This window comes from Frieseomelitta varia, unplaced genomic scaffold, assembly GCF_011392965.1.
Source record: "Frieseomelitta varia isolate USP_RPSP 00005682 unplaced genomic scaffold, Fvar_1.2 scaffold_634, whole genome shotgun sequence".
NCBI lineage: Eukaryota > Metazoa > Arthropoda > Insecta > Hymenoptera > Apidae > Frieseomelitta > Frieseomelitta varia.
In genome coordinates this window covers 95,043-121,344 of record NW_025110406.1, presented here as the reverse complement: position 1 = coordinate 121,344, position 26,302 = coordinate 95,043, and the positions used below count along the sequence as shown (strand labels likewise).

Sequence of the window (26,302 nt, the reverse complement as noted above, 5' to 3'; positions counted from 1 at the left end):
ACACCGCCGTTGATTATAACAGCAGATCCCGATTCTGAGAAATTAATTATACATGCATCCAATCAGCAGTGTCATTATGGACTGTTGCCGCGCTACGGGAAATATCGAAAAGGTAAACTACTTGATCGATTAAAATGCATCGGTGGCTAATTACATTGTGATCAAAATCAAACATAATTCTAGTATAAAATCGCCTCGCTCGTATCCTTGATTCCTCCTCCCTCTGTCAAAGTGTACACTCGATATTGCTCAACTCGATTAGTGAAAAATGTAGAAAGACGTTGTCCAATTTCTTTTCTTTTTTGTTATTATTTAAAACGTCGGCGACGTAACATCTTAATTTTCATTCTGCCGAGTATCGAATTAAAGCATCTTCCAGGGAAATTGCTATGGAGAGAAAAAAGGGGGAACATAACGCGCAATGGGCGCGGGTTATCGTTAACGTCGTTTTCGTTCCAGAGGGAAGATCGTTGGAGAGGGGTGAATTACGGTTGACGAGCTCATTATGGCGTTAACGAAGCCGGAAAATTAATTTATCGGCCGAGTGGAATCACGGATTGCGTTGTTTAATGGCCGCAGCGCGCAAGGGAAACTAGCAAGCCGGAAGCGCGCCGCGACCGGAAGGTTGAAACTTGATTACCGCTCCGAGCAAAGATATCGTCCCTGATAACGAACCTGCTTTATCGCTTTCCAGCCGAATGCATCTGCGGATCGATGGAAAAAGTAATTTTGTTGGATCACGCCAACTATCAGACTGCGATCGCGCCCGAAAGAGGGACTAGAGGCCAGTCACCTGGTTGTCCGATGAATTCAACCCTCTTGTTGCTGATATTATTCGACGGCGTTTGATTTCTACCTCCGTTGACTAATTCCTCCATAGAAACCGAGCTCGTAAACTTGCAGAAGTAACAGGGGAGAGCACCGGGATTGAGTCGACGTCGATTTCACCAAAGTGGAGAAAATGTACGGACGCTCCGTGGAATTTAATTGCGTTAAATTACTCGTAATTAATCAGCGATTGATTAGAATTTAATTGTTAAACATTCGTTGCTTGATTCGAAGGGAAAAGAATCTCGGAACAACGCTGGAAAATGAAATTTCTTCTAGCGTTAAATTTACTTTATCTCGTTCCACTTGACGTGACGCACGAATCGATAACCGACACGCAATATCGCTTCATTTCTGTATGCAAAAGATATCGCGATAATATCTGTTACGATACCCACGCAACGCACTATAAAACGGTATCGCAATAATCATGCATCATCCCGAAACGATATCGTTCAAATCTGATTTAACCCGATATTTACCTCTGCTCGTTGTTCCTTTCTTTTCAACTTTCGGAACACTCTGTTTTTTTTCTTTTTTTTTCTTTCTTTTATCTTTGAAAGAGGTCTCTGATAAAGTTCCTGGATGTTTTTATATCCCTGGCTGAGATTTAAATATAACGTGCGACAAACTCGAGCAAGTTCCAACTCTCCAACTTGAAGGAGCTCTTGAAACAACATAATTTGCGCCGTGAACGATTTCCAGCGCCTTGGCAACGAAGTTCTTCCACCTCGCTCGATACCTCGTTCTCGTATTCTTCAAATTCAAGCCGAAATTTGAAGATACTGGTGGTAGACCAGTCTATCGAATTTTTCTACGTATCGTTGAAAATTGTAAGCAACAGACGTTGCGATTCGAACAGCAATCTTTTAGCATCGGTTTGCAAAATAGCAGAGTGTTCGATAAAAACTGGGACAGAAGTAGTTTTCGGACAAGGAATGAATACGACGGTACGCCGTCACCGTGAAATAAATAAAAGTCAATAATCTCCGTAACTGAGTATCGAGATTTCTGAAACGATCCGACTATAAAAGGAGAACGGACCTTTACCTGCAATCATCTCGAAACAAATAACTGTCGAGAGTGGCGATGGGTGCGACCGTCGAACGCGGTCAAAGCGCAATAAACGCTCGAAACTTTGGCATTCGATAGGCCCTGCCCACGAAACGATGCGACCCGCCTGCGACGACAAGAAACAACCATCGCTCGTGCTCCTAGTCGTTTCACGCGTACCATTCTCCCCTATATTTGTGCGTGCGACCTGTGACCCAATCGGAAAATCGACCGATGAACATTGAATTCCGATATCCGGGTCGCTTGATTGCCAACCGAAATATTGACGGATCCGTGCGAAGACGATGAAGTGTCGCTTTAATGAAATTCCCAGATCCTGCCGAGCGCGGCGCGATTTCAAATTTCAAGATTCAACGCACGAACGAAGAAGAGCATCCAATCCAATGAGAGCCAAACACGCGAATTTGGTTGAGACTGAACCGTATAAATAGGAATTAAAGCGCGGGATTTGCAGACGTAGCTCATAAGTTAAACAGTGGCCGTAGGTATATGAATTTAATCTCGTTTCACGACTACCAAGTGCGGGCTCATCCTCGTTTGAGGATGCATTAAAATAAACCGAACACAGTTAGCAAAGTACATGCTGCAAATGAATGTTTACCGACGCGGTCTGCGCGCTACGACCGACGCGAACGCGTTTTTCGTGTCCATTCTGACGAATCTTGCGCGTATCCCGGCCGTGGGACAAATTTTCTTTGATCGAGACATTTCGTCCTCCTCGCGAAAGAGGAATTATTTGGTCGTTTCTAGTAAAACGTTCGATGTACACATGGAGATATTTCTATTCGCGTAATTTCAAGCGGGACATTTTCAAGGGGGGTTAAGTACACGTCCATGCTCAATTCTCATCTATCTGTATCGTCGCATAATCTCGCACTCGTAACTTCCACTCCAGCGAATCTAGCCCATTTAACTCACAACTAGACAATCCTATTCATGGAACGAATGAAAACTTATGATCCCCGGCGTTCATTCTGTACGCGGACGCTGATTCGCCGTGCCAGTGTTTGAGGGGAAAACGTCTAGTTTCGTCGTTTGCGAAATTTTGATTCGTGCGGATGCTCGTGTCGCGAGAAGCCGGACGTACGGGCATACGTTCGCTTTTTAAACAGTAATCAGAAAACGCTTATGGAAAATCTATACAGCGACGTTGCACACCTAATCCCATCTGCCCTTTGCCGGTCTCTTTCGACAAACCTGCAGAATATAACGCAATTTTAAACTGTACAAAAACGGAATAAAATTCCATAAAATTTTTCTCACCGCTGACTGTAGAACGATTTGCCAGACGAACGGACGGGAGAAAAGAATTCATTTTCTTTTTCTTTTCACAAAAGCTCGCCGCTGTTTTTGAGTCCAGTCCGCGGCTATTGATTTGCAAATATTTCACGTATTTGCAAGGGATTTGAAACTGACAAAATATTGTCCCCTTTGTCCCCTAATTCTAAGCCGAGAACCACCAGAGTGTAACCGGTTCGACGAGCGATGCGAAAAACGAGAAATTTCTAGAGGTTAAATTAATGGAGGGAAAAGAACTTTGAATCGGCGATACTCGTTCCAGCAATGAACAAAGTGATTTACGCCGTCGACTGTGTCTTTTAGCCGAAACTTGCTAACAATTCTCTTTCTAATGCTTTACAGCGCTTCGCACTTGGCCCCAACGTTTTATTATTCACTTGGAATTTCAACTTTCACCGCGCGTACGTAAGAAAATCGCGACGAAGGAATCTCCCCAGAGAGATTGGCTCCTCCCGACAAGAGTCACTGTCGTTAATCGACGTCGAGTAAATCGTAAAGCTTGCGGCAAGCTTAAAGAAAAAAAGAAAAAGAAGAAAAATGAGACGATCGAACGTCTGACTTGGCAAAGATTGACGAATGGATTTTCGAGGCAACGGTGCCGACACAGTAGCTTCGGGCGCTATTAGACTAAAAGCTTGCCGAAATTGTGAATCAAAAAAAAAAAAAAAAAAAAAAAAATAGACGGGATCAGGTGGTAAGGCGAAAAAAGTTTCCCCGTGTTGAGTGCTTGTCGATTCCAGAATCCACGGCACTGAGAACCACACGGTACATCTGGTACATGGCACCATCCCATCAGGTAGTCGATCCGAGTTTCTTGCTGCTTACCACACCCCTTCTCGTCTTGCCGCCCATCGCGAAACCCCTCTGCCCACGACACATTCTTTCCCTTTCGTGGCCCGCGCCGTCTGCGACAAAATGCCGCAAGAAAATCCAGCAGATTTCCTCGGATTTCCCGAGAACCACGAATCGAACGACCTGCTCGAGAACAGCGAGCACGTCGATCGTCGAGCGTCAAGTGCGTTAAGCTCAATAGGAAATTACCCTCCCCCCTCCCTCCCACCCTTTTGACTATCGTTTCCATACAATTTCCCTGATTTCGCTTCTCTCGTACCGACGTATCGCGTCGTTTATTTAAATTTCGCCAATTTTCCGCGAGATTGCTCCGTTACAGCAATCCGACTACCCATCGGTGTGCAAAGTAGTAACAGCAAGTTGGAAATGTGATTTAATTGTACGAAAGGCGTTTCTCAGTGACAACATCCGTAAACGGATCGGATAATGGTGTTTTGTCAACGGGGGATAGCGCCGATAACGAAGCGTCCCATGGAAAGCCAACGCCATGGAAAAGTCGCGAGCGCCCACTCGGCAACGATATTTAATGAAATCGAAGAAAGCTTTTAAGAAAGAGATAACGGGAAGCTTTTAGTTGTATTGCGACCAGAAAATTGCTTTAATTTATCCCGGTAGAGAGCGTAATCCTATAAATGAAAAACACGATCAATGCCCGGGCGGGTGCAATTTCGTAAATTGTATCTACCACTCTTGCTTTAATTAACGACGTTTCCGATTCGTCGGGTGACAATTTCGAACCTGGCCCGCGTTCATTTCCCCTGCGGACTATATTTGAATTCCGCAGGATTCGGGAGGAGAAGTAAAAAGTCGAGGAGAAATTAAAGAGCGAAACGGTTCGCCGACAGTGGATCCTTTTACGCTTGAAATTCATTGGCATACAAAATGGCGCGTCTCGTTTTACACGTCGTGGCGAGGAATTCACAGCGACGCGACGGCTAAAAAATTGAAAAGCAGCAAAGATCAGAAAGTCAAATTTTCAACGTGTATCCGCGTCGCAGCAGAGCGTGAATGCGCACACGCGTGCGAGCCCAGAGCCTCGACGAAATTGTGCATGCACAGTTTCATTCGACATTTTACGTAAAATAGGGGAAAAGAGAGTCGCATTTTATTTTTTTTTTTTTTTTTCACATTTGAGACGCACTAGTCGCTCGAAATTTCATTCCGCGATACTACTCTCTCGATGCTGTCGTTGTATATTCGACGAAACCTCGCCGTTTCGCGAAATCACGCGCAGCTGAAAGATACAACATTTCAAAAAATATTTCTGGAGTGCCCGCAATCGTTTGATATCGGCCACTGTGAATCAAAGTTTACGTAGTCGTCGCCATTCACCGATGAATCAAATATAAGCGCCGAATCTCGACGTTTCTAGGGGAATTCTTCGGCCGATTCGGTACCCTGCAGTTTTCCTCCCGAGGACGTAGCACGTTGCCGATGTAATTAAATAATCCGGACAATTGCAATCACGTAATTGCGTGGCGGCAGACTGCGCTCGCGGCGGCCGCGATCAACATCAAATTTCATTGGGTGGCATTTAACGAGGTTTACCGGCAGGATTATTCAAATTTCCGTTTGTCCAGAGGAGTCTAGCTACCAGCGCGGGCGGGGTTTCGCCGCAAGCTCGAGTGCAAATAAAAGAAAAGCCGCACGCGGCTGGTGAGACCGATAGGAGACGGACGAAACAGGACGGGGATAGACTTTGATTAAATTGCTTTGGTGGAAGGCCGAGGGTGAGAAAGAGGATTTCGCGACAGAGAGGCCGCCGAACGAAACGGAGAGATCGAGATAACGAGAAACAACGAAACGGAAAAACGAAATAAAAACCTAAAGGCGAAAGGAGAAGAGAGAAAGAGAGCGAGAGAGAGAGCGTGGGAGATAAGAGGACGGAAGAGAGACTGTTTCCTCGATTTAAGCAAAAGTTCACGAGGGTATCGTTTCATTGGGAAAAAGCTTGCCGGAGAAACAAAATTGTAAGCTGGCAAAGCTGAGGACTTTCCAGGAAGTTTAGCATCTGTAGACCGGTTTAATTTTGCGTGCAACAAGAAAACTTTGTTTAAGTTGCCATTGTTCTTTTGCCAGATTACAAAGGGAGAAACTCGGTAAAACTTCATCGCTCGTTCCCTCGTTCCAACGTTGCCGCGATTTCTCCTTTACCGCGTAAGCTTTCGCGCGGTGATGAAATTCGTTAAAAAAAATTTTCATATCGAATTATCGTCGTGACGAGAGACGAGAACAAACGCTCGTTAATATTCCGCGGGACGACGTTGGAAACCGTCGTCGATTCTCTTTCTCTCTCCCGCAGAGTGAAAAATTTCCAGATTATTTCCCTCGTAATTTACTGTCCGACGGTACTTATTAGACAAAAGACCAACGTCTTTTGCATTCCGGGGAGACAACACCTCGGTTCATACTTTGGTAAATACGCGATCATATTTTGGGCTTCGGAGCGAGTGACTGCTGACGAATTTTCTTTCCTTTCTTTCTTTCTTTTTTTTTTTTTCTTTTTATTCCATTTGCTACTTAAAATACTCGGTCGAATATTTCGAAGCGATTTTCTTTTCTAAATGCTCTTTTGAATTTCAACGTGCTGCAAAATTTCCACTGAAATTTGCGGCGAAATATGATGTTTCAACGTAATCATATTTAATCACGAACCAACGATGATAGACGATCAAATTATTAAACTGTTATTCTGCTTGGCGAATTTCGACCGGCTCAATCAATCAATACATTTTGCTCCAATCAAGTGTTAATTACGGCAAATTGTATTAACAACATAAAAATCGACGAACATCGGGAATCGTGAATTATTATCCTCGAAGTGACCTAACGATTCACGTTTTCAGAGTTCAGATTCACGATGGCAGCGTAATCTTTAATCAAACGTCCGCTAATTGCTTCCCAATAATGAAAGGACTTTTAATTAAGTCCTAGAGTAAGAGAATACATGAAACGTATTACTGCAAACTAATTTAACGAACATAATAACAGTAACATATCGGTCAAATTCATTACATAATATTCCAATTTTGCAACAATTAATACCGATTATTACCATACGCGAAGTAATGAAAATTCACAAATATCGTTATGGCAATACGCCTGCGGGTATTGCATGTATTATCACAGCGTCGCAACTAATTCAAATAAATTTGCATTCATTAATAAATTCCGCGTAGGTTCTGCAGTTAAAAAAAGAAAAGAAAAAATCACCAATGGAATATTTTGTTCATCAAACAGAAAGAGAGAGAGAGAGAGAGAGAGAGATAAAATCGTGTCATAATATTGCTTCGCGAATTTCCTGCTAAAGGAAAACGAAAACTTGCGAAATTATCTTTGCGGTCGGACCTTTGCCCGCGAGAGACGGGAATCGTCGGGAGTTAAGATAAAATGTTATCCGAAATTTCTGCGAATTTTCAACAGCTCAACGATTTAATTTAGAGTATTCAGAGCACTCGTTAGAAGTTAATACGACTCCGCGTTAGTCACGTTTATTTTTGCCCGTTTATTTTCAATTTTCTACCCCTTAAGCTCCCTCTTCCTCTCGCCCTCTTTCTCTTTCCGTCTCTTTCTTTACTTGGCAAACGAAAGCTTTCTTCCGCAACAGTTCTACCACGTTCAGGAAGAGTCGTTTCGCCGTTCCTCCCCCCTAGAGAAAGCGGACAGCATTCCGCGAACGGAATTTTAAACGAGTGGATCCAGGAAATTAGGAAGATTTGATCAGTTGGCGCTGGAATTACAAATAATCTCATTATTGCGGCGAGGGTGCACGCGACGACGCGACGCGGCAAGACAGTCGCGATTTATACTCGTCGAATTTCCTTTTTGCGCGTCGCTGGAAACGCGTGCACGTGGCCGTGCAACAGAGGAGAGAGAAAAGTCATTAGACGATTTAAATTGAGCCCCGGAGACTGTTAAGTAACCCTTCCAACAAGTCTTCTTCTTCTTCTTCTTCTTCTTCTTCTTCTTCTCCTCTCTTTGGCAAAGAGAGGAGAGTTTGAAATAGCTTCCGAGCAAATATTTTTTATGGAACAAACGAGAAGACTCTTTAAAATCCCTTTAGAACGCACAACGATGAAACGGAATTGAGAGAAGTCGGTGCAACTATATATTCCTGAACAAATATCTGCGTAATTTTCTCTCAAGAAAATGGTTAATTGTGCGTATGCCTTTTTGCCTATGCGTGAATATCGATCTACCGAATGAAACACGCCAGCTCATTTCCTCCGTTTGCTCGCAAACGAACAGGTTTAATAAATAAATGAAGACCATCTCTCGAGCTACTTGGCCGTTGCAGATCTTCGTGAATAAAACACAGGGCCACTTTCAGTTTCAGTTCAAACAGAGTCCTGGTACAACAGTTTAAAAATTATAGGGATTTCATTAAGAAAATTATAGGAATTTCATCAAGGAATATCAAAGAGCAAACACCTCCTATCCCGGGAGTCCACGATCGAAGAAATTAAATCTCTCAAAGTGAATCTTTAACGACCGAATCCTTTTAACCCCATCTCCGCGTAATTAACAACCTAATTAATATTTCGTCGAAAGTTTCAGCTACGAGTAACTGCAAGTCGCTCTCGCGTGCAATTCCCAAAGGGAACAGAAATTTCGTAGAACCATTAACGACAAATTAGAAATCCACGGCCGACTGTAGCTTCTTACGTCTACGTTTATAAAACATCGATAGAACTGGTTACATTCTCGGCAATTAGTCACCGTTGCGGTGAAATTGCGGAACGTCAACGATTTGTCTCCATTGAGAAGGCGACTTATCGGGTCTGTATGGCAAAAGGGAGCCAGCCAGCCGATAGAAGAACGAGAGAAACCGGCGAAAATTGAAAGAAAAAGACAAAAGATTCTGGGGGAGTACGAAGGGTAAAAGAAACACACGAGCCACTTTGTCGCCGTCCTTTGGCTATCGAGCCATTCATCAATTGCTTTATAATATCGCGACATCGTTTGTCAAACGTTTTTTTGCCTGCCCCCACCCCGGCTTTCCTGAAAAATGAAATTGCGAGTCGTTCACGGTTCGACTGTGAAACAAACAACCGCCGAGAGAAAGAATCACTTTTGCAATCTTTCCGCAACTAATCGTTAATCGTCCACATGGAAAAATAACTCGACCCCTTTCTCCATCTCCAGATTTTCCAAGCCGCACGCGCGATCGTGCTTGGCTGACAAATTAAACGAGACTTTTTCTCCTCCGTTTCTTCGTCGTACGAAGTAATAGAAGTGAATTTTGTCGAGCGTTCGAGTACCGATAAAAGTTCGACGAACTGAATATCTGAATACATCTTCGGGAAATAGGCGTGTTCGACAGGGGAGGTGCGGAAAGCTGAAGAAAAGCGAATGTACGTTGCACCTGACGTCCGAGCAGCGAAACTGCAAATTTCCCGGGATGTATAACCCGCGTGCGGGTTCCTGCGCTCGATTCGCGCATTGATATGCAACTTGGTTACTTGTTCGTGACGTAATTCGATTAATTTAAAGACTGGCATCACGTTAGTTGACACGAAATTGCGGTAATCGGTCAATTAGCGTGATTTAATCATTTGCAGATCTGCCAATCAGTACGCCCTTGTGCCCGATTCAGATCGATACGCGACACGGAATTGGGCTTAACGTTACAGTTAACACATAATGCTGATCGTTAATACGAACAGCACTGTGCAACCCTGTCGCTACGTTCGATTTAGAAGAAAAAAAAAAAAGAAAAAAAAAAAACAAAGAAAGAAACGTCACACACGTTTCTACAGACATAATAATGAATAATACGCGACGCGTTGAAATCTCTCGCTTAAAAAGACCGCGGTGATTTTCCAGACAATGTACAAGCGTGTATCAATATTTATCCACTGAATATATACATTAAATTACGTGATTACCAATCCGCGAAACGTTAAATCAGATCGCTAGCGCGTGTTTTCCCGCTATCGCGTTGTCCCAGTTTCCACGACAAGCGATCAGTAGTAACGGCGCGGGCATGGCCAGACAGAAGAGTGGCAATGTCTGGCAACGTTGCTCCGGCTCGTCGCTATTTCCGAACGATCTCCAGTATTTTATTTAATGTCAGTCATTAGACGACGACGACGACGAACCATTGGAAATGGATTACCGAGCTCGTCCTGAATTTTCACCGGTGTACTACTCCTCCCTGCCAGAGATTCGCGCGGTGATTGGTCGGCCGGATCGAAACGAAAACCCGACCGACGCGATGACGAGGATAATAAGGACTCGTTAGCAACGGGTGGTGGATCTCGCGGAAGACCGAGATTCGCTACCCAGACGAAATTCTACCGACTCGTTTCCTTTTCTCTCTCTCTCTCCTCCGGTCGGAGATCGCGCGCGCTCTGCGAGATCAGCTTTTTAAAATGCCGGTAATTTCCATTTTTAACGAGCCGGACTGGAATCCCCTTGGCGCTACGTCAGATTTATCTTCGCCGCTCCAACGGGTCTGATCGCGTAAGGGAAATTTATCGTGTGAAACTGTACGGTGGGAAGGGAGGGGAAAGAAAAAAAAAACGGGGAAGAAAACGAACGATTATCGGCCACGAGCACGAACTTGTCGGGAAACGTCTTGCCTGCCAGTCTTGCGACGCGTCGCCGTAAGCTATCTTTCCTGAAATTTGGAAAATAGTCGAGTCTCCAACAGACTGGGAAGGGGAAGTTTCACCGGAGACATGTCGTTTTGCGATCGAAGAAGGAAAGCGATCGTGTTTGTTTCGTATTGTTTCTTAAACATTCCCGAAAGCTGTATTTAATTTTGTACCCGAGTCTGATTTCCCGGTAGGTGGATTTGTCTTACCGGACGCTTCGTGGATTCCATTCGTGCTGGTATGTTGGACCATAGAGAGCGTCGGGGCAGGGGGGAAGGAGGAGAAAGAGAAGAAGAAAAGCGAAAGAAAACAATGGGGAACGGGACAAGGCGCGGATCCCAAGGGAATACAGAAGGAAACGATGGAGAGCGTCGGACAACGTCTCACTCGCAACTTTCGCCAACTGACCCGCTCTGTTTTCCTTCCATTCGTCGAAACTGGATCTCAGTTCTGAACACCGTGGTCGAGGAAATAACGTGAGAGAGCGAAATGCGAAACTCTGGTCGCCGAGTTGATAGATTAACCTCCTAGTTACTGCGATCATCGCGTACGCGACGAACGTGGTTCTTTCGACTGAAACGGAGCTTTTAACGTTTCGGAAAAAATCGAGCAACTGTTATTATTCGCTAGACGGTTGCCAGACTACAAAAAAAGAAAAAAAAAAAGAAAAGAAAAAAAGAATCGCGCGATAAACTCACGTCGACGTCCAAGGAAAAATACAGGCGCGACGTGCACAGAGCTGCCGGAAGGAAGGAAAAAACAAAAAAAAAAAAAAAAAAAAAAAAAAAAAGAAAAGAGAGGTCTTGAACCATGGGAAGGAAAGTAAGAAAAAGGGGAACGGAGGAGAAAGGAGAGCCGAGAAAGGAAACAAAAGTGGAAAGCTTCTGGTCGAGCGAGCGAGACGAGACAGCAAGGGGAATAAAAAGAAATTGTCATCGTCCGGGTGGTTGCAACCACCCTTGTAACCGTGCCCCTTTCTCTCGAGCTTTCCTCGACCCCGCTTTACAGCCACTGTCATTTGTTTTTACGTTCGCTCCACGCCGTTCCTGAAAATCCTTACGCTCGCCCGTCGCAAACGCGGCGATTCACCCACTCTCGCCCCCCCCCCTGTCCTGCGAGATTTCGTCTCGCGGAGACGAGAGACAGCGCGGGCGCGTTCGTCGAGAAAAGTTCAAAGGCGGTGGCAATCTCCGGGATCTCTCTCCTTCTCCCCTCTCCCTCTAGCTACCACTTTTCTTGCGGGATAGGAAGAGCGCGCAAAGCTGACAGAAAATTCCCGAAGTCTCTAGATAAAGGTGTTCCCCTTCTGTTGGAGTTGCCACGAGTGGGCACACACACATATTCTCTCTCTCTCTCTCTTTCTCTCGCAGAAACGCGGGGGGAGGAACGCGGGCGAGAACTTTCCAGCGATGTTTTCTATATTTGTCCGTGTTGAACTTACGGGGAAAGTTTTCGGATGAAATTCTGCTGTTCAACTGCAAGATCAACCGGGGTATCTCGGCCGGGATTAACTCTCTCGGCTGGATATTGACTTTGTGAAAATGTCTGATAGACATCTGTAACGTTCCACGACTTTCCAGGGAAATCGTTCTTGGATGATTTACCTAAAATCGAGATCATCCGCCTAAGATTCCTCGCGGAGACGCGCGAGAAGACGTTTCGGTTCTTTCCCTTCTTCTCCCGGAAGGGAAGAGAGGAAATTTGTCGAAACGTTGAAAACGTCACGACGGCAGCTCTGCGAAGACCTCGCTTCTTTAAACGAACGCGACAATTTCATCGAGAAACTGAGAAAGAATTTTGCAAAAGAACGAGGCTTATTGGGGATGTCGAAGTTTTTGAATAGAGGTTTTCTGCTTTGCGTAAAGTTTTCGCGAGAAAATAGAGGGAGAACTGTTCGCGAGTCTGAGGAACTGTTCGCGAGAAAGATAGAGAAGTTGAAGGGAGGACAAAGACAGTGTCGCGTATTAATTCTGACGGACTATTTAATTAGCAAGGCCTAAGTAGAGAAGATAAGAGTTTAATGAATACAGATAGTCTTGTAATCCTGTGATCCTAACAGTTTCCCTCTTCCGGCTTATCTGACCCGTTGTTCCTTGAAAGAACAACGGGACGAAGTGAAAATCTCCAAGGGAGAATGGATCGAATTTCTCTCCCACTTTCTATTTTTTCATCTACTTGTACAAAAGTATAATGTTAAAATATGAAAATTATGAAATCTAAAGTCTTTCTTCCATCGCGTTTTAAAAAATATAATTACAGTTGTGTTTAATTCCAAACAAGAAAGAATAAGGAAAGAACATAGAAGAGAGAAATTACTCACGGGCTGTAAAGTTGGCAGGCTTCACGATTTTCGGACAGACCCTGAACAGGCCCAATTTGAACTGCACGCTCACGAGATTGGCGAAATTACGCGGCAGATAGGATGGATTCAATTTTTCCTCGGTGTGAAGCCAAGCAGGGCCCAAAAGCGCGGTACTGAGAGCAGCGAGCGCCGCGATTCCGCAAATCACGCCACACCTGGTTAGTCTGATGCCACCAGGGCCACCCGAGCAGCACATCTTCGTCTATTGTGATTGCTCGTTCTCTTCAGGAAGACATTCTACGAGTTCTACGCGATCACCTCGCCGATTTCAACGATCCTCTCCGTTCTTTTCGGCTGGAGATTTTCCGCGAACTTCGACACATTCTTATATACGGATTTGTCCACGAGTTCGATGATATCACTGTTTCTCTCGATCACTTTTCACACTTAAAGTTTCACGTATCCATCATCGCGAGTCCTTGGATGCAAAACAGCGCTCCGGGAAAGACGTTCCATTGCTCCGATCAATAGTCCTGGGAACAACAAAATCAAAAATTTTTGTAATATAACAAACCTGCGTTACGTACGATACGTTATGACGTGAGAAACAGTGTCTCGTTGACCGATCGCTCTCGATTTTCATAACGAGTCCAGGCTAGTAGGATGCTGTCAAGCCTATGGCAATTTGTCGCTCGACTAACGACACTGTCGTCCTCGTTCGACGAAACCGAATAATCCAACCACGATAAGCGAGTTATCGTGGTAGCATCGAGTTTGACTTTATCGCGCCCGTCTTGGGAATTCTCGTGACCGTCGCCGTGCCACAGCCGTTTAATTCGCAATGAGAATTCTCGCGGTCGGCGCACCGTGCTGATTCCCACGTTGAAACGAAAGTTCCAGCCACGGACAAATAATTGATTAAGAAACGTTTACGAATTGAAAGTTCCGACCCGTCGACTGCTTTGTTGTCGCCCGACGTCGAGTAATTTCGTACGAAACAATATCCGCAGATCATTCTCGACTCGTTCGAATTTGTCTCGACATGAAAAATATAAGAACAGCGACAACGAAACGGAGAGTCCGCGCGAGAGAAATATCGAACTTTGTCATTTCCCAACGTCCGGTAGCTCTTCACTTTCATTTCGACCAATCGCCCTTCGAGAAAACGAAGTGCAACGTGAAATTGATCGATGCTACAGGCCACTGATGGGAGGACACGGTCGTCCATCGTTTTCCGAACTGGCATTCGGCTGAACAAAGAACGGCGCGGCCGGTTGTTTACCGGATCAGAAACGTCACTGAGCTAGTTTTATCGGTGCTGGTGTCGGGACAGCGGATGTTCCAACACGAACGCGTACGGAATTCGTTGACTGCGAAACAGATCAGACTGACAACGCTCCGACCAGATGAAAAAGGGGTCCGGATGGGGGGGGGGGGGGGGGGGAAGAGAACAACCGCGTGAATTTGTTTTAAACGGTCGGCAGCGCTAACGATCGCTCCGCGCGGTCCAACCACTTCGCGAATAACACACGCGCACCGCTTGCCGGATCACGCTCTTACGATTCTTACATTTTCGAGGAAATCGGATCCAATTTAAATCCCCCGTCCCACTATTTTCGTTACGAGCGAAATCAGAATTTACTCTGCCCGTGGTTTCATTCCCTTCGTTGCTCCGAACGAGAGATTATGGTGATTTTTGATGTTAAAATGGAACATTTGCGAAATAAATTAACACCGCTACACTGATCTCCAGAGATAATCGAGTCTAATACCGGGTGATTTCGCGGTGAAATTATTGATTATAAATTTCCTCGATCTTCTGTCTTGCTTTTCAAGATCTTTCACATCAACGAAGATACATCTCGCAGAAGTACACACGTGGCGGTGATCGTGTGTACCATCAAATTGATCAAACTTCCTTTCACAGATATACGCAAACAGAAATCGCATCGTAAACTACCACCGCGTTTGAAACAGCGTCGATGATGACGAGCTTCGACTTTAAACCTTTAAACTCGACACCGGACGACTCGTATTTTTGTGCACTTGGCATAATCTCACGATACAATGAGACCGGAGCCCGTGACCGTTGTGACCCGGGGGGGGGGGGGGGGGGGGTTCGCGCGACGCGGGAATAAAGCTTTTTCGAAACGGCATACCGGGCGACGTCGTAAACGGGGAATTTACTTCCGCGAGAATATTTCCGTCTTCGTAAATACAGCTCCGGCGACTTCCTGTCGTCGTCGCGCGAATTTCCGCCGAGAAGTTTACACCGCTCTAAGCAGCTGGTGCGCGCGCGCCACCCAGTACTCATTGAAATCCACGGATTTTCGAAAGTTACGCCTCGGCAAATTGCCCCGTTCCCCTTTGCCAACCGTCGCCGCTGCCGATCTCCAACTTTTCGATCGCGTTAACCCACTTTCTCTCCTTTTTTTCTTTTTTCTCTGTTTATAATTTCGCCGAACCTTTCAAGGGTTTGGCGGAAGCTTCATTAGCAAGAGGCAGCGTCGATCTATCGAAAAGTATTTTAATGAGCTCTTTTTACAGGACAATTTTATTCCTTTAACTGGGTCACCGTGAACGGAACGAAGCGAAACGAAACGAAACGAAAAAGAGAGATGGAGAGAGATTGACAATGAAAGATTCTTTATTTCTTCGAAGCACACCGACACACAGAGAGACATGAGGGCAGTCCAGATATTAAAGACCTAGAGGCAGAAGGTAGCGATTTTATCGATCGGGGGATAGCGTAAAACACGTAAAAATTACTGTGCCGTGAAGCAAAGAGGAGACTCACGGTAAAAGGTGCCGTCACGCCTGTGCTCTCGTTCTCTAGTCGGAACGTTTAATATTTTTATCTCGATATAAAAATGAAAATTTACGGTCGGTTGTACAAGTAATTTTTCGACGACAGCGCCGAGTTTTATGGAATATTATCGCGTAGAATATAACGCGACAAACAGACAAAAGCTAGAGATAGACTCGGCGAGTATCGTGGACCATTATTCCTCTGGCAAATAATTAATTAATTCGGTCTAGCAGCCAATGAAAATATAAAAATATCCCGTTACTATTATTGTCTCTTTTTTCGTGGGACTCTCGTAAACGGTATCGTAAAGCACCAATAAAAATCCTATTAGCTCGGATGGATATCGCAGACTGCGATATAGGAATCCTATTGCTCGTATTACTTTCTCTCTCTCTCTCTCTCTCTCTCTTTCTCTCTATTATTCGATTATTCCATACTTGCACGCGAGAACGTGAAGCAGTACGAAAAGAAGAAGAAGAAAAAAAAGAGAAGATTCGCGTTTCCTCCGAGGCCAGAGCGAACCGCCCACACGGTGGGAAATGCGGCGGCGATAATGGTGTCCCCCTTCACGTCCACATACCGCGATTACCACCTAACTGGTAGGCACCTCTTTCAAACCGCGCGATAACGACAATTGGTATTAATTTCTTCGAATGCGGGGAAAACGTTTTAATGGTTCCCTCCCCCGTCTCACACAACTAGAAAACCATTAACGGTCCCCAGCTATCGTCATATTCCGCCGAAGAATGCCGTGTCTTTCAACCCTCTTCGAAACGATCTCCTACGAATTTTCGAAGCTCCCTCTATTAGATCCAATATCCGGATATCCTGCTTTGAAATTCACTCTTTGTTTTATTCTTGAGAGGGGAAAAAGAGACGATGTATGTACATGTACTTTCTTTACGACAGTCGATTTACGATATCGTTCTCAAGAAGAATACGTACAGTGAGATTTCTCATTATCCGATGAGCACGCTGTATATGAATACGTTTCAACTAGCGATAGAAGAGAAATGAGAAAACAAGATAGGAAACACTGTTAAAAGAAGTAATTAAACCCTCGTCACATTTCACGGTGCTTTCATCTTTCTCAGTCGAAATTCATCGGCGACTGGCGAGGGGTGAAGTTCCCGTTTAAAAGCGAGCGACAGTTTTTCCGGTGTCTCGGTGAAGAGCATCCGAAGAAGGCGAGAGAACATCAAAGAACGTTAGAACAACCGTTCGTCGCTCGGAAACCGCCGTTGGAATTTTTTAACTTTTCTCATCGAGAATCGTCGAACTTGTCGCGAATGCGGCCAACTTTTTTTCAACAAGAGACAAGAAAAAGAAGAAAGGAAACGAAACAGAAGAAGAATTGATCGAAAAAAAAGGGAAACAAAGGGCGCAGAAAGCAAGAAAGTCGAGAGGCCGCGCGTGACGCGCGGAAAGGTGAACGAAAGGAGAAAAGGCGAGAGCGAGCTTGGTGCTGATCCTTTCAGACGTGAATCGTGGTTGGTTCGAACTTTTAATTACCTGCTACTTAAGAAACGGTCTGCAAAAAGAGGGAGGAAGAAAAAGGAAACGGCGGCGAAAGAGAAGAAGGGGTTCGGAAAGAAAAGAAAGAAGGGAAAATGAAGGGAATAAAATGGCCCACGTGAAACGTGCAAGCGCGAGCCTAAGAACAGAGACTCGAGCAACCACTCGAAACTGTTTCCTAACAAGAACAGAAATCTTTCGAGCATCCTTTTCTGAACCGAGGCAGCAATACCAACTTCGAACGCTGTGACGCTCGTTTTTCTATTTCTTTCTTTTTTTTTTTTTCAATTAATTAAACCAAAAGCATCGAGAACCGCTCCGATCGGCTCGTATAAACTGCCGGATGGGGAAATTATCTTGTAATTGGAATTCATTTTTACATGCGCAGATCGGGTGGGAGAGAGGAAAAAGGAAGAATGTTGATTCGCGGAGGGCAAACACGTTATTGGAAAAATTCCAATACGAAGACTGGAGAAACGAACTGAAAAATATATATTCTACGAATGTTTCATTTTGCTCTCGCCGGTATGATTTTCCTTCTCGTTAGTTGAATTTCATAAAGCACGCGCTCAATTTCGTCGACACGCGAAAAACTTTAATCCCAACGTAAAGATCGACGCACAACGCCACACGGATATTGTATTTCTTTTAACGACGGTATTGCTTTCCATTGCAAAATCGTTCCTGCCCACGTTGGATTAATGCGGGGAAATATTTCTTGTTATTTCTCCGGGAACAATTTGGACACGCCGTACAAGATTCTATCCGGTTTTGCTAGAACCGCAACTTACAACTCTCGTGAGTAATGGAATGGCAATTTATTCTTGGACAAATTCAATAAGAGTCGGTGATCAATCATGGAGCAATGCTCGTCGTGAAATCATTTGTATCGTTTTATCATTAAAGATAATCTATTAGAAAGAGCGTAATTCGCTTTGCGAAATCAATCTTTCTGCGGGATACAAAAATAACTTGACTACGTAATCGAGCAATCACACCTCTCTATTATATAAAAAAAAAAAACCGTGTATACCGAATAAGTACTCAAAATAATTAAAAAAAAAAAAAAAAGAACTCTTCCGAAAGCACGTATATACAATTTTCAGAAAATGTATGTGTTATTGCTAACCATTACCGATCCCAAAATAAATGGAATGGCACGAAAATGAAATTTAAAACACGCCATCAAGCATAAATTGCCTCTCCGTTTCGGAATATCGGGTTAAACCGATCTGTTAACGTTTTCTTTAAAATTCGCGATCAACGAGCAGCGGGCGAATCTCGCGGTTGATTTCTTTTTCGTCATGCCCCCCCCCCCCGGCCGGTCGGCTCTGCATTTCCCAGTGGACGGGTTTCGGTATATTTAATTGAAAAACATGTAATTCGTAATTTCCCAAGAGAGACGGGCGCGCGTCTCCTCGTCTGGATCGCGTTGAGCTTCGCGAAGGGGAATCTATAAAACAATTTCGAAATAGCGCCGAGTATTCTCCTTCTTGTTTCTCTTTTTCTTTCAGATTCCAGCTTAAATAAATTAACGGGCGCCCGGCTCGCTCCCCCTTTTATTCGCCCGTACTCATTTCCGTGCTGAAACGCCGATCTCCCTGCCAAGTTTATTTAGGATCGTTCGATTTAAGTCTTTCGACGCCGGTGCTCCTTAATTAGACGAATTAAAGGAAACGACCGAAAATTTCTAATATAGAACGGAACAGCTACGACTTCTCGATTCTCGGTACATATTCATCGGTATTTAAATACATCCGCGTAAACAACAATTTTTTTTGAAACATCCGTAAAAGAGATGTCAGGACGTACGAGGTTTTATTTGGAGTGAAATTTTCATCCTCTGGATCTTTTTTTTAACTTTTTAAGGAAAGCTATAGCGAATAACATAGTGGAAATAGCTTTGTCCTGACGATTCGGTGAAATACCAAAAGAGGTTTTAACGCGACCCAGTTTTCAAAAGCTTTCTTCCGCCAAGTTTCAATGTTTTTGGCATGTTTTTGCAACTTGCGGCAACAAAAAATGTTCATTAGCATTACAAAACAAAAATTACAGCTACAAAGTACCGCGCATTGACGTTTGTAAATTTTACCTGAAATGTTGAAACGCGAGTAAAAATGTGCGCCAATTAAAGAAAGTAATTGCAAGAATTAGAGAAATTTAACAATTTCCTTTTTGCTCGTAAAGATTTCAAAGAGAAGTCGTTATCGTTCAACTAAATAAAATTTAACTAAAAAATTACTAACGTTCGTTTAAAATATCTCGATATTAATCACGTGCAATTACGTTTGTTTTTATGTTCCTTGCATGGAACGTAAATTTTCCAACAAACGTAATTTTTCAGGTTTTGCAAGCACCGAGATAAATATGGTTGTTGAATTTTCGCGTAAGATTACTGTACTAATGTGTTATGAATTATTCCAACGCTATCGTTTACTCTGTCTATGATCACGGTAAACAGTAACAACGTATCTCATTTCTCGGAAATAAAATAATTTGCGAGGAACATGTGGTACGCCTGGGCTCGTAAACGCACACGGCAATATCGTGTTGTTTGTTTCTCTGCTCTGTGAATCATCTAGACAGTGATAAAGTTTACCGACCACGAATTACAATTTCTAACATTACTTTCAAAATTTCAAAGTTACGTGTTACGTCCGATCGAATCGCAATTATTCTCAATTCTCTGTTCCCTCTATTCACGACCGAACTTTATTTAAAACAATTTGATAATTGGCAATTTTGAAACGTAATCATTTCTGTTCCTAGATTTCTCTTCCCGTTGTTTAATTGAAAAAGTAAATATGTACAACTGTACAAGATCGAACAAGAATGTATGTCGGAAGATATATTAATTAGGCTTCATCAATTTGATCATTCTGTAAGTCTCATTAATCAGAAGCTAATTAAGTGTCAGTCAAATTCCATGAACGATTGGTCTTATGCAAAAGATTCCCAAGATTCATTAATTACGAAAATATTCGGTATAACGAGAGATCATTCCGTAAAAGCAAAGGAAAATCTATTCCTATTCAATATATTGGCAGAATTACACGAATGTAATTTTTCAATATTCTAGAGACCCTAGAGCACGTAAACAAAACTTGGGATTTGTATTTCTTAGACCGAGAGCTCGCGACGAGTGTATTAAACGCGACTGTTGTTAACTCAGTTCCAAGAATTACAGAATTTATTGATGTTGTAAAAATTTTAAAAGTCAACAAATTTTAAAAGTTAACAACTAAAGGTTCACGCAGTCGTACAGAATGAGAGGAAATCTCTTCTATGAACTAGTTGGTGTTTAGCAATTTTAATTAATTTATCTTCCGTTGGCTTACTTTTAATTAAAATTTACAATGGTGGTAATTCATTTCCTTATTTCAGGAATGATCTATATAGAGCAGCCGGATTGTAGAGAAAACGCTATACAGACACATATGATACAGAAAATATCAGAGTAATATATTCATAATCCCTCGCTACAGAGATAAAAGTATTACTCGTTACTGTATTTTTCGTATGCATAGCGTTTTTTGTCCAACCACGTACAAAGGGAGAAACGAATTTTCAGTTCCGCCATTATCAAATTAATGATTCAATCAAATCAACTCTCTCACGTTCGGGCGTGCATATTGTAAAAATTTCCAAGCGAAAATGGAGAAGAGTTTAACAATTGATTTTTACCAAATTCGAGAAATTATGGTATCACTTTTTGTCTACTCTGATCTTCAAATTAATTTAACAAACTCGTTTTTTTATTATTATGAAATTTACAACTCTTCTGCCTGTACAATATACTCCAATACACGTTTGAAACATAAAAATATATTCCACAATATAACTGTACGTATTATCCACGCATTCGAACGCGACATTCTACAAGCCACTGTGGAATATTACTGCTTTAGTTTTATCGCAACGATAATTCCAATAATTTTTTAAATATCGACAAACTAACGTCAAATAGAATAAAATTATCTCCATTATCAGTTGTGTCTACCAATTAAAAACCAAACTTTCTTTTTATTTAATTCCAAGATATCCAATTAATGGCCAATTACGTACCTTTGCACGAGACAAGTCGGCGAAATCCAAATTGTGCACCGTGCACGCCGAGCAAGTTGCAGCATTCGATCACTATCCGTCACGAATATTGAATGTTGAACGGCGTATAAATGACGCTGACAACTGCAGACTGGGTGGTGGTTGCCGGCAGCACATTCGGACACTAAACTTTCACGAGAGTGTAACGCACAGTTGTAGCAGGGACCCCGAGTTGCTCGGGAGACGTGCGAACGCGTTCGTACTCGACGGCGGTCGGAAGCGGACTGCCCTTCGTAACGCGCGCGCCACCACGTAAACGTGCCGGCGATTCTCTCGGGTACGCTGCAAGGGTACAAGCCGAACATGCACGATCGTTTCCCGACGGGTTTTCTTCGGGATAATTCGAAATCATGCCACGGTATCTCCTCTCACAATCAGATTTTACGATTACGTGCATTTACGATTGATCAGATCTTATTCGTCGAGAAAATTAAAGATGGCGTCCGTGGCTTGTCGCGATTTACACTTCGTACATTCAACACGTTCAAATAGACTTTCAATGTCGATCTCGAGTGTCGTCAATATGTACACGGCGTAACACGATGTTGTTAACTGATGATTGTAAAGTGAAAAACGAGTCACGACTCACTCGGATGTGACTTATCACTAAGGATTCTTCGTAACGTTCTGTCACAAGCGTTCGTACGGCTACGAGCTCGCCGTGATTGCACACGTATTGAAAGTATACCAATATACAGACTTGAAATCTTCAAATGTTCAGTTATTTTCGTAGCTGGAGTCAAACTGCGCGTTATTAATAACACCTGGCGTTGTTAACTGCACTAATGACCTGAACAATTGCACAAAAATTGCAGAGCGCGACGTCACTTGTAACTCTCCACTTGGCGGGAAGTGTAATGGCCGAAATCGAAGAGTTCGATTCTAATTCCACGCGCCGCCGATGGGGTGCGGTAGTATCGATCTAGCGGCCGCGAGTACCGCCGCGAAATATGAAATAAATGTTTCATACATTCGTTAATAATAATGAATTACTGTATGGAATATGTTACAAGAATAATTTCATTGCAATTGACAAATGAGTTTTCAAGTGTTGAACAAAGTCTGAAACGTCAAATATAAGATATATTAACGTTGAAATAATTATTGATAATTAGAAAGTTGAACAACATTTAACAAGGTTTTCTTGTTTCTATAGCAGGAACTTTTGTTCTGAGTAATTAAAGTTGTAGAAAATGCGCAAAAATTATACAGCAGACTATTGTAAATTTACATCGACTTACTAACTGTTGTACAATGATTATGAAGTATCTGTATGTACCAGTGCGGCTGTATATTATTTCATGTTTAATTAAAATATACCAAAAGTAAGTAATTTCAAGATCTGGTGAAGCACTTGGGGATAGAAGCGTCAAATTACAAGTCGTAATGTTCGGTTGTTCAACAAATTTAATTTAATTTTCTTCTCATTTTGGTTTTATCTAATTTTTCTACACCAGTATGATATTTCCAACAAAAATTTAATTATCCAATGTCTATGTGAAACTACGTAATATGAAAGTAGATACCTTAAGATTTTTTCATTTATTCGTTTTATAATGATATCGTTTTACGCACGATTTACAAAAAGTATTGAATATTTTGGAGTATTTTATTATTCAATTTCTTCTTTCCGGGAAATGTCATTATACTTAAACTGTAATTACACAATACCTTTTTGTAAAATAGAATGCCTAAAGAAGAGACAATTCTACATAGAATATCTAAATTCAATATTTAATTATACGAATGTAATTATATGAATACAAATTCCACATTCACAACTAATTCGCATCGTAATTTCCGACGAAATACTACTTTATATTATGCTACATTAAAATCTATTCTACAAACTGGGATTCAATAAACTTTGGCAAGAAAGGGAATAATGAGAGAATTTATGTCAGGACCTATGAGCTCAAGCAATTCACTTTGCATTCTAGCGTACGGATACAGTCTGCTGCACGAGCAATACGCGTACAAGCCTCCGCGTGAAACGTTGTATATAATTGTGTTATAATAGCTATCGCAGGTGTCGGGTCGTTAAATTGTTAATACATTGCTGCACGAGCTTCGCAGAAATTTCACCGATTAATGCTGTACCATTCTACCGATATTACCTTTCGTATGGCACTTTCGTTTTCATAGGTACCAGAGACAAGCGTCGAGCGAATACGAATCTCTTGGAAAATCAATCGATCGAAGTATCAAGCAAAATCGACACTTCCAATCTCAATTGATAAAATCTTTTTTATTTTATTGCGGATATTCCCGAAATTGTGTCGGATAAAAGTTTCGAACTGCGAATTAGCTGCATCATCATTTCTATTTTCAAAAATTGTTCTTTAATTTTATTTAATAATAACGGACCGATTGACGGGTAAATTACAACTGAGATAAATGTACAATTTGTTTTTCACAATACATGAGATAGGAAAGATAGTGGCTGCAAGTTGCAGCGGCGGTCAATAATATTACAGCCATTCCAGCGGCAGACGTGAATGTCTAATGATAATTAATTGCCGAGAAATGTTGAGAATAATTAATCGCTGGGAAATAATTAATCGTGCCAGACGATAAAATAAACATGATTCGGCCGTAATTTATAATGTGCACGTGCTGGACGGCAAAATCCCCAATAAGCCCTGAAAAAAATTTGCTTCCCCATAAAGTTATTAAGCGCTCCTTTCTAGCAAACTGCCGCGGTATTAACGAAATTTGTATAGCCTCTAATTCTTAAATACCACGTTCATTTATCATCGTTCTACTAAAATTATTTCGCAAAAGAGTGTAAGAAATCGCGCGCGTGCAGTTCAGGAAAAATTTCATCCACCGTGGAATATTCAAGCCTTGCGGAACTCCGCGGAGCTACAGCGTTCGATACTTCACGGTTACTTCACCCGCACATGCTTTTCACACTTTTGATAACCTGTTCAATATTCCGGACATAACAGCCGAAATTCGAGAAACGATACACGTAGCAGAAAAACGACAGCCGCGGGAGCGAAACTAACGCCCCAGCTACAGAAAGACTCGCTGGATGAAACTCGTTCCCCCTCGCAACACCGATCGATCAATTCTGAGGAAGCAATAGAGATTCCAGTTGGGCTTTATCGTCTTCCCCGACGTTTTATGTAGAGTCATTACAAAGCGTGCAAGAGTATAAAAGTGGCTGGTGATTTATAGCAGCAGCATGCAACCGAGGAATAAAGATATTCAATTCTTTTTGTCGAACGAACTTTAATAAGTTGTTTGCAGTGTGTTGAAAAACAAGGAGAAAAAGAAGGAACGAACGAAGGGGCAAAGATGTTCCCGGAGGACAGCTTGTGATCACAATCTAGCTTGTGATCATATTCCAGGGCCAAAGGTTGCGACAGATACGAATGTACCATCCTGTACAGGTGAAGATATACGCGTCAGAGACATCCACGCTGGGATCAAGGAAACCGCTAAACTCTGTACCCGATAACAGATCTCTCCTGGTGCGTCTCCTGTTAGGTCCGTTAGCTAAATTGCCTGTTAAGTAACATTAAGTTAGTGGTCATTAAAGACGACCGTTTAATTATACGTACTGTAATATCGGGTTAGTTTAAGCTCAGCAATCTACAGACTGCACTGATACTTAAGAATGGACGAACCTTTTATGCGATAATATTTGTACACGAATATCATGGACAGCCTGTGTACAACTTGTGTATCCGTTTGACTCGGCTTGATTCGGTTTGACTTTGGTTCACTCTAATTCGACGCAGCCGGCATAACGATTTGCGGTCGTTTGCAATTTGCCTCGGTGCTTGTCTTTCAAATTTTCTCCGTGGTTCGCGAACAATTTGATTTCGTCGAGTCAATAGAAAGATACAAAAATCCTACTTGCTGGATAGAATGAAATCTTAATGGAATGGTAACGTTTAGGAATACTGACACACAGACGAAAAATCTCGCATTCTGTTAACTATCGGTTGGAATCAAATGACTTGAAAATTATATACGGGACGAGGATAACGTCGATGAACTGCTTTAATGTTCAAAGGAATTTGATAGATTTATGCTATTTGGTATAATCGATACCGGACCGGGCGGGAACGTTCCACTGCGACGCTAAAATCTGCTCAAATAATTTATTCAAGTATCTGTATAATGCGCCGAAATTCTCTCAGTATATATCACTCCGAGTATATGTTCCTTTCGTTTAACGATCGTTTCTCAGCGGAAATAAATGTCTTCTGAATATGGATTCCGGAGCGTGAAATATTTTGATGGATACATCGCTGAAGGAACGTATCAAATGGAGCATCGGCCAACGAAACAATTCGATAACGTGGTGAATTTCAAAAGAATTCTAAAGGGAGATGGGATCCATCCCTTGATCGAGATAACCATGAATCACAAGGTAAGGAACACTCCCATCGAACGTAATCGAGTTTAATGGACTCGGTGGAGAGATTTCGCCTGATCTTCATCGACAACCAAGCCTCGAGCTCAAAGAGAACGAAAGACACGCGCGATGCCGGCACGTGGCGCCCGAACAGTCAAACAATAGCCGGAGCAAATGTGTTAAGTGACCAAAGAGGGAAGTGTGGGCGCGGAAAATCAGGTTCCATTGTGTGTTCCTTGTAAATTTCGCTCCTCGTACCAAATAGGTCGAAGTACGACGTGAATGAAGGGCAGAGAGAAGCAACACAGAGCAGCGGAAGAGCGAGAGAGGACGGAGGAGGAGACTCGAGAGCTGTTTCTAGCCCATCAATCATGGTATTTACATGCGCAGGCTAACCTCCACGTGCTAGTCGACACAATGCTGAAGGCTCGTCGAAAGGAAAGCCCTGAGTTTACCGAGAGAGCTTCGGAAACCCCGATCTCGCAAAGCTCGTCCATTCTACACCGTCGGCCATTCTTCGCATAATAATATCCAACAAGTAATGGGGG

At 42.8% G+C, this 26,302-nt stretch overlaps 1 protein-coding gene across 1 annotated transcript in view; it reads right to left on the bottom strand.

Annotated features, from left to right (window-relative positions):
* The window catches only part of LOC122534731, a 122,990-nt gene that overhangs the window by 86,498 nt on the left and 10,190 nt on the right, over positions 1-26,302 (bottom strand). Inside the window, exon 2 of the mRNA XM_043665657.1 lies at positions 12,973-13,487. Within this exon, the coding sequence (XP_043521592.1) occupies positions 12,973-13,210 (238 nt within the window). The 5' untranslated portion in view covers positions 13,211-13,487. The remainder of the gene's footprint in view (positions 1-12,972; positions 13,488-26,302) is intronic.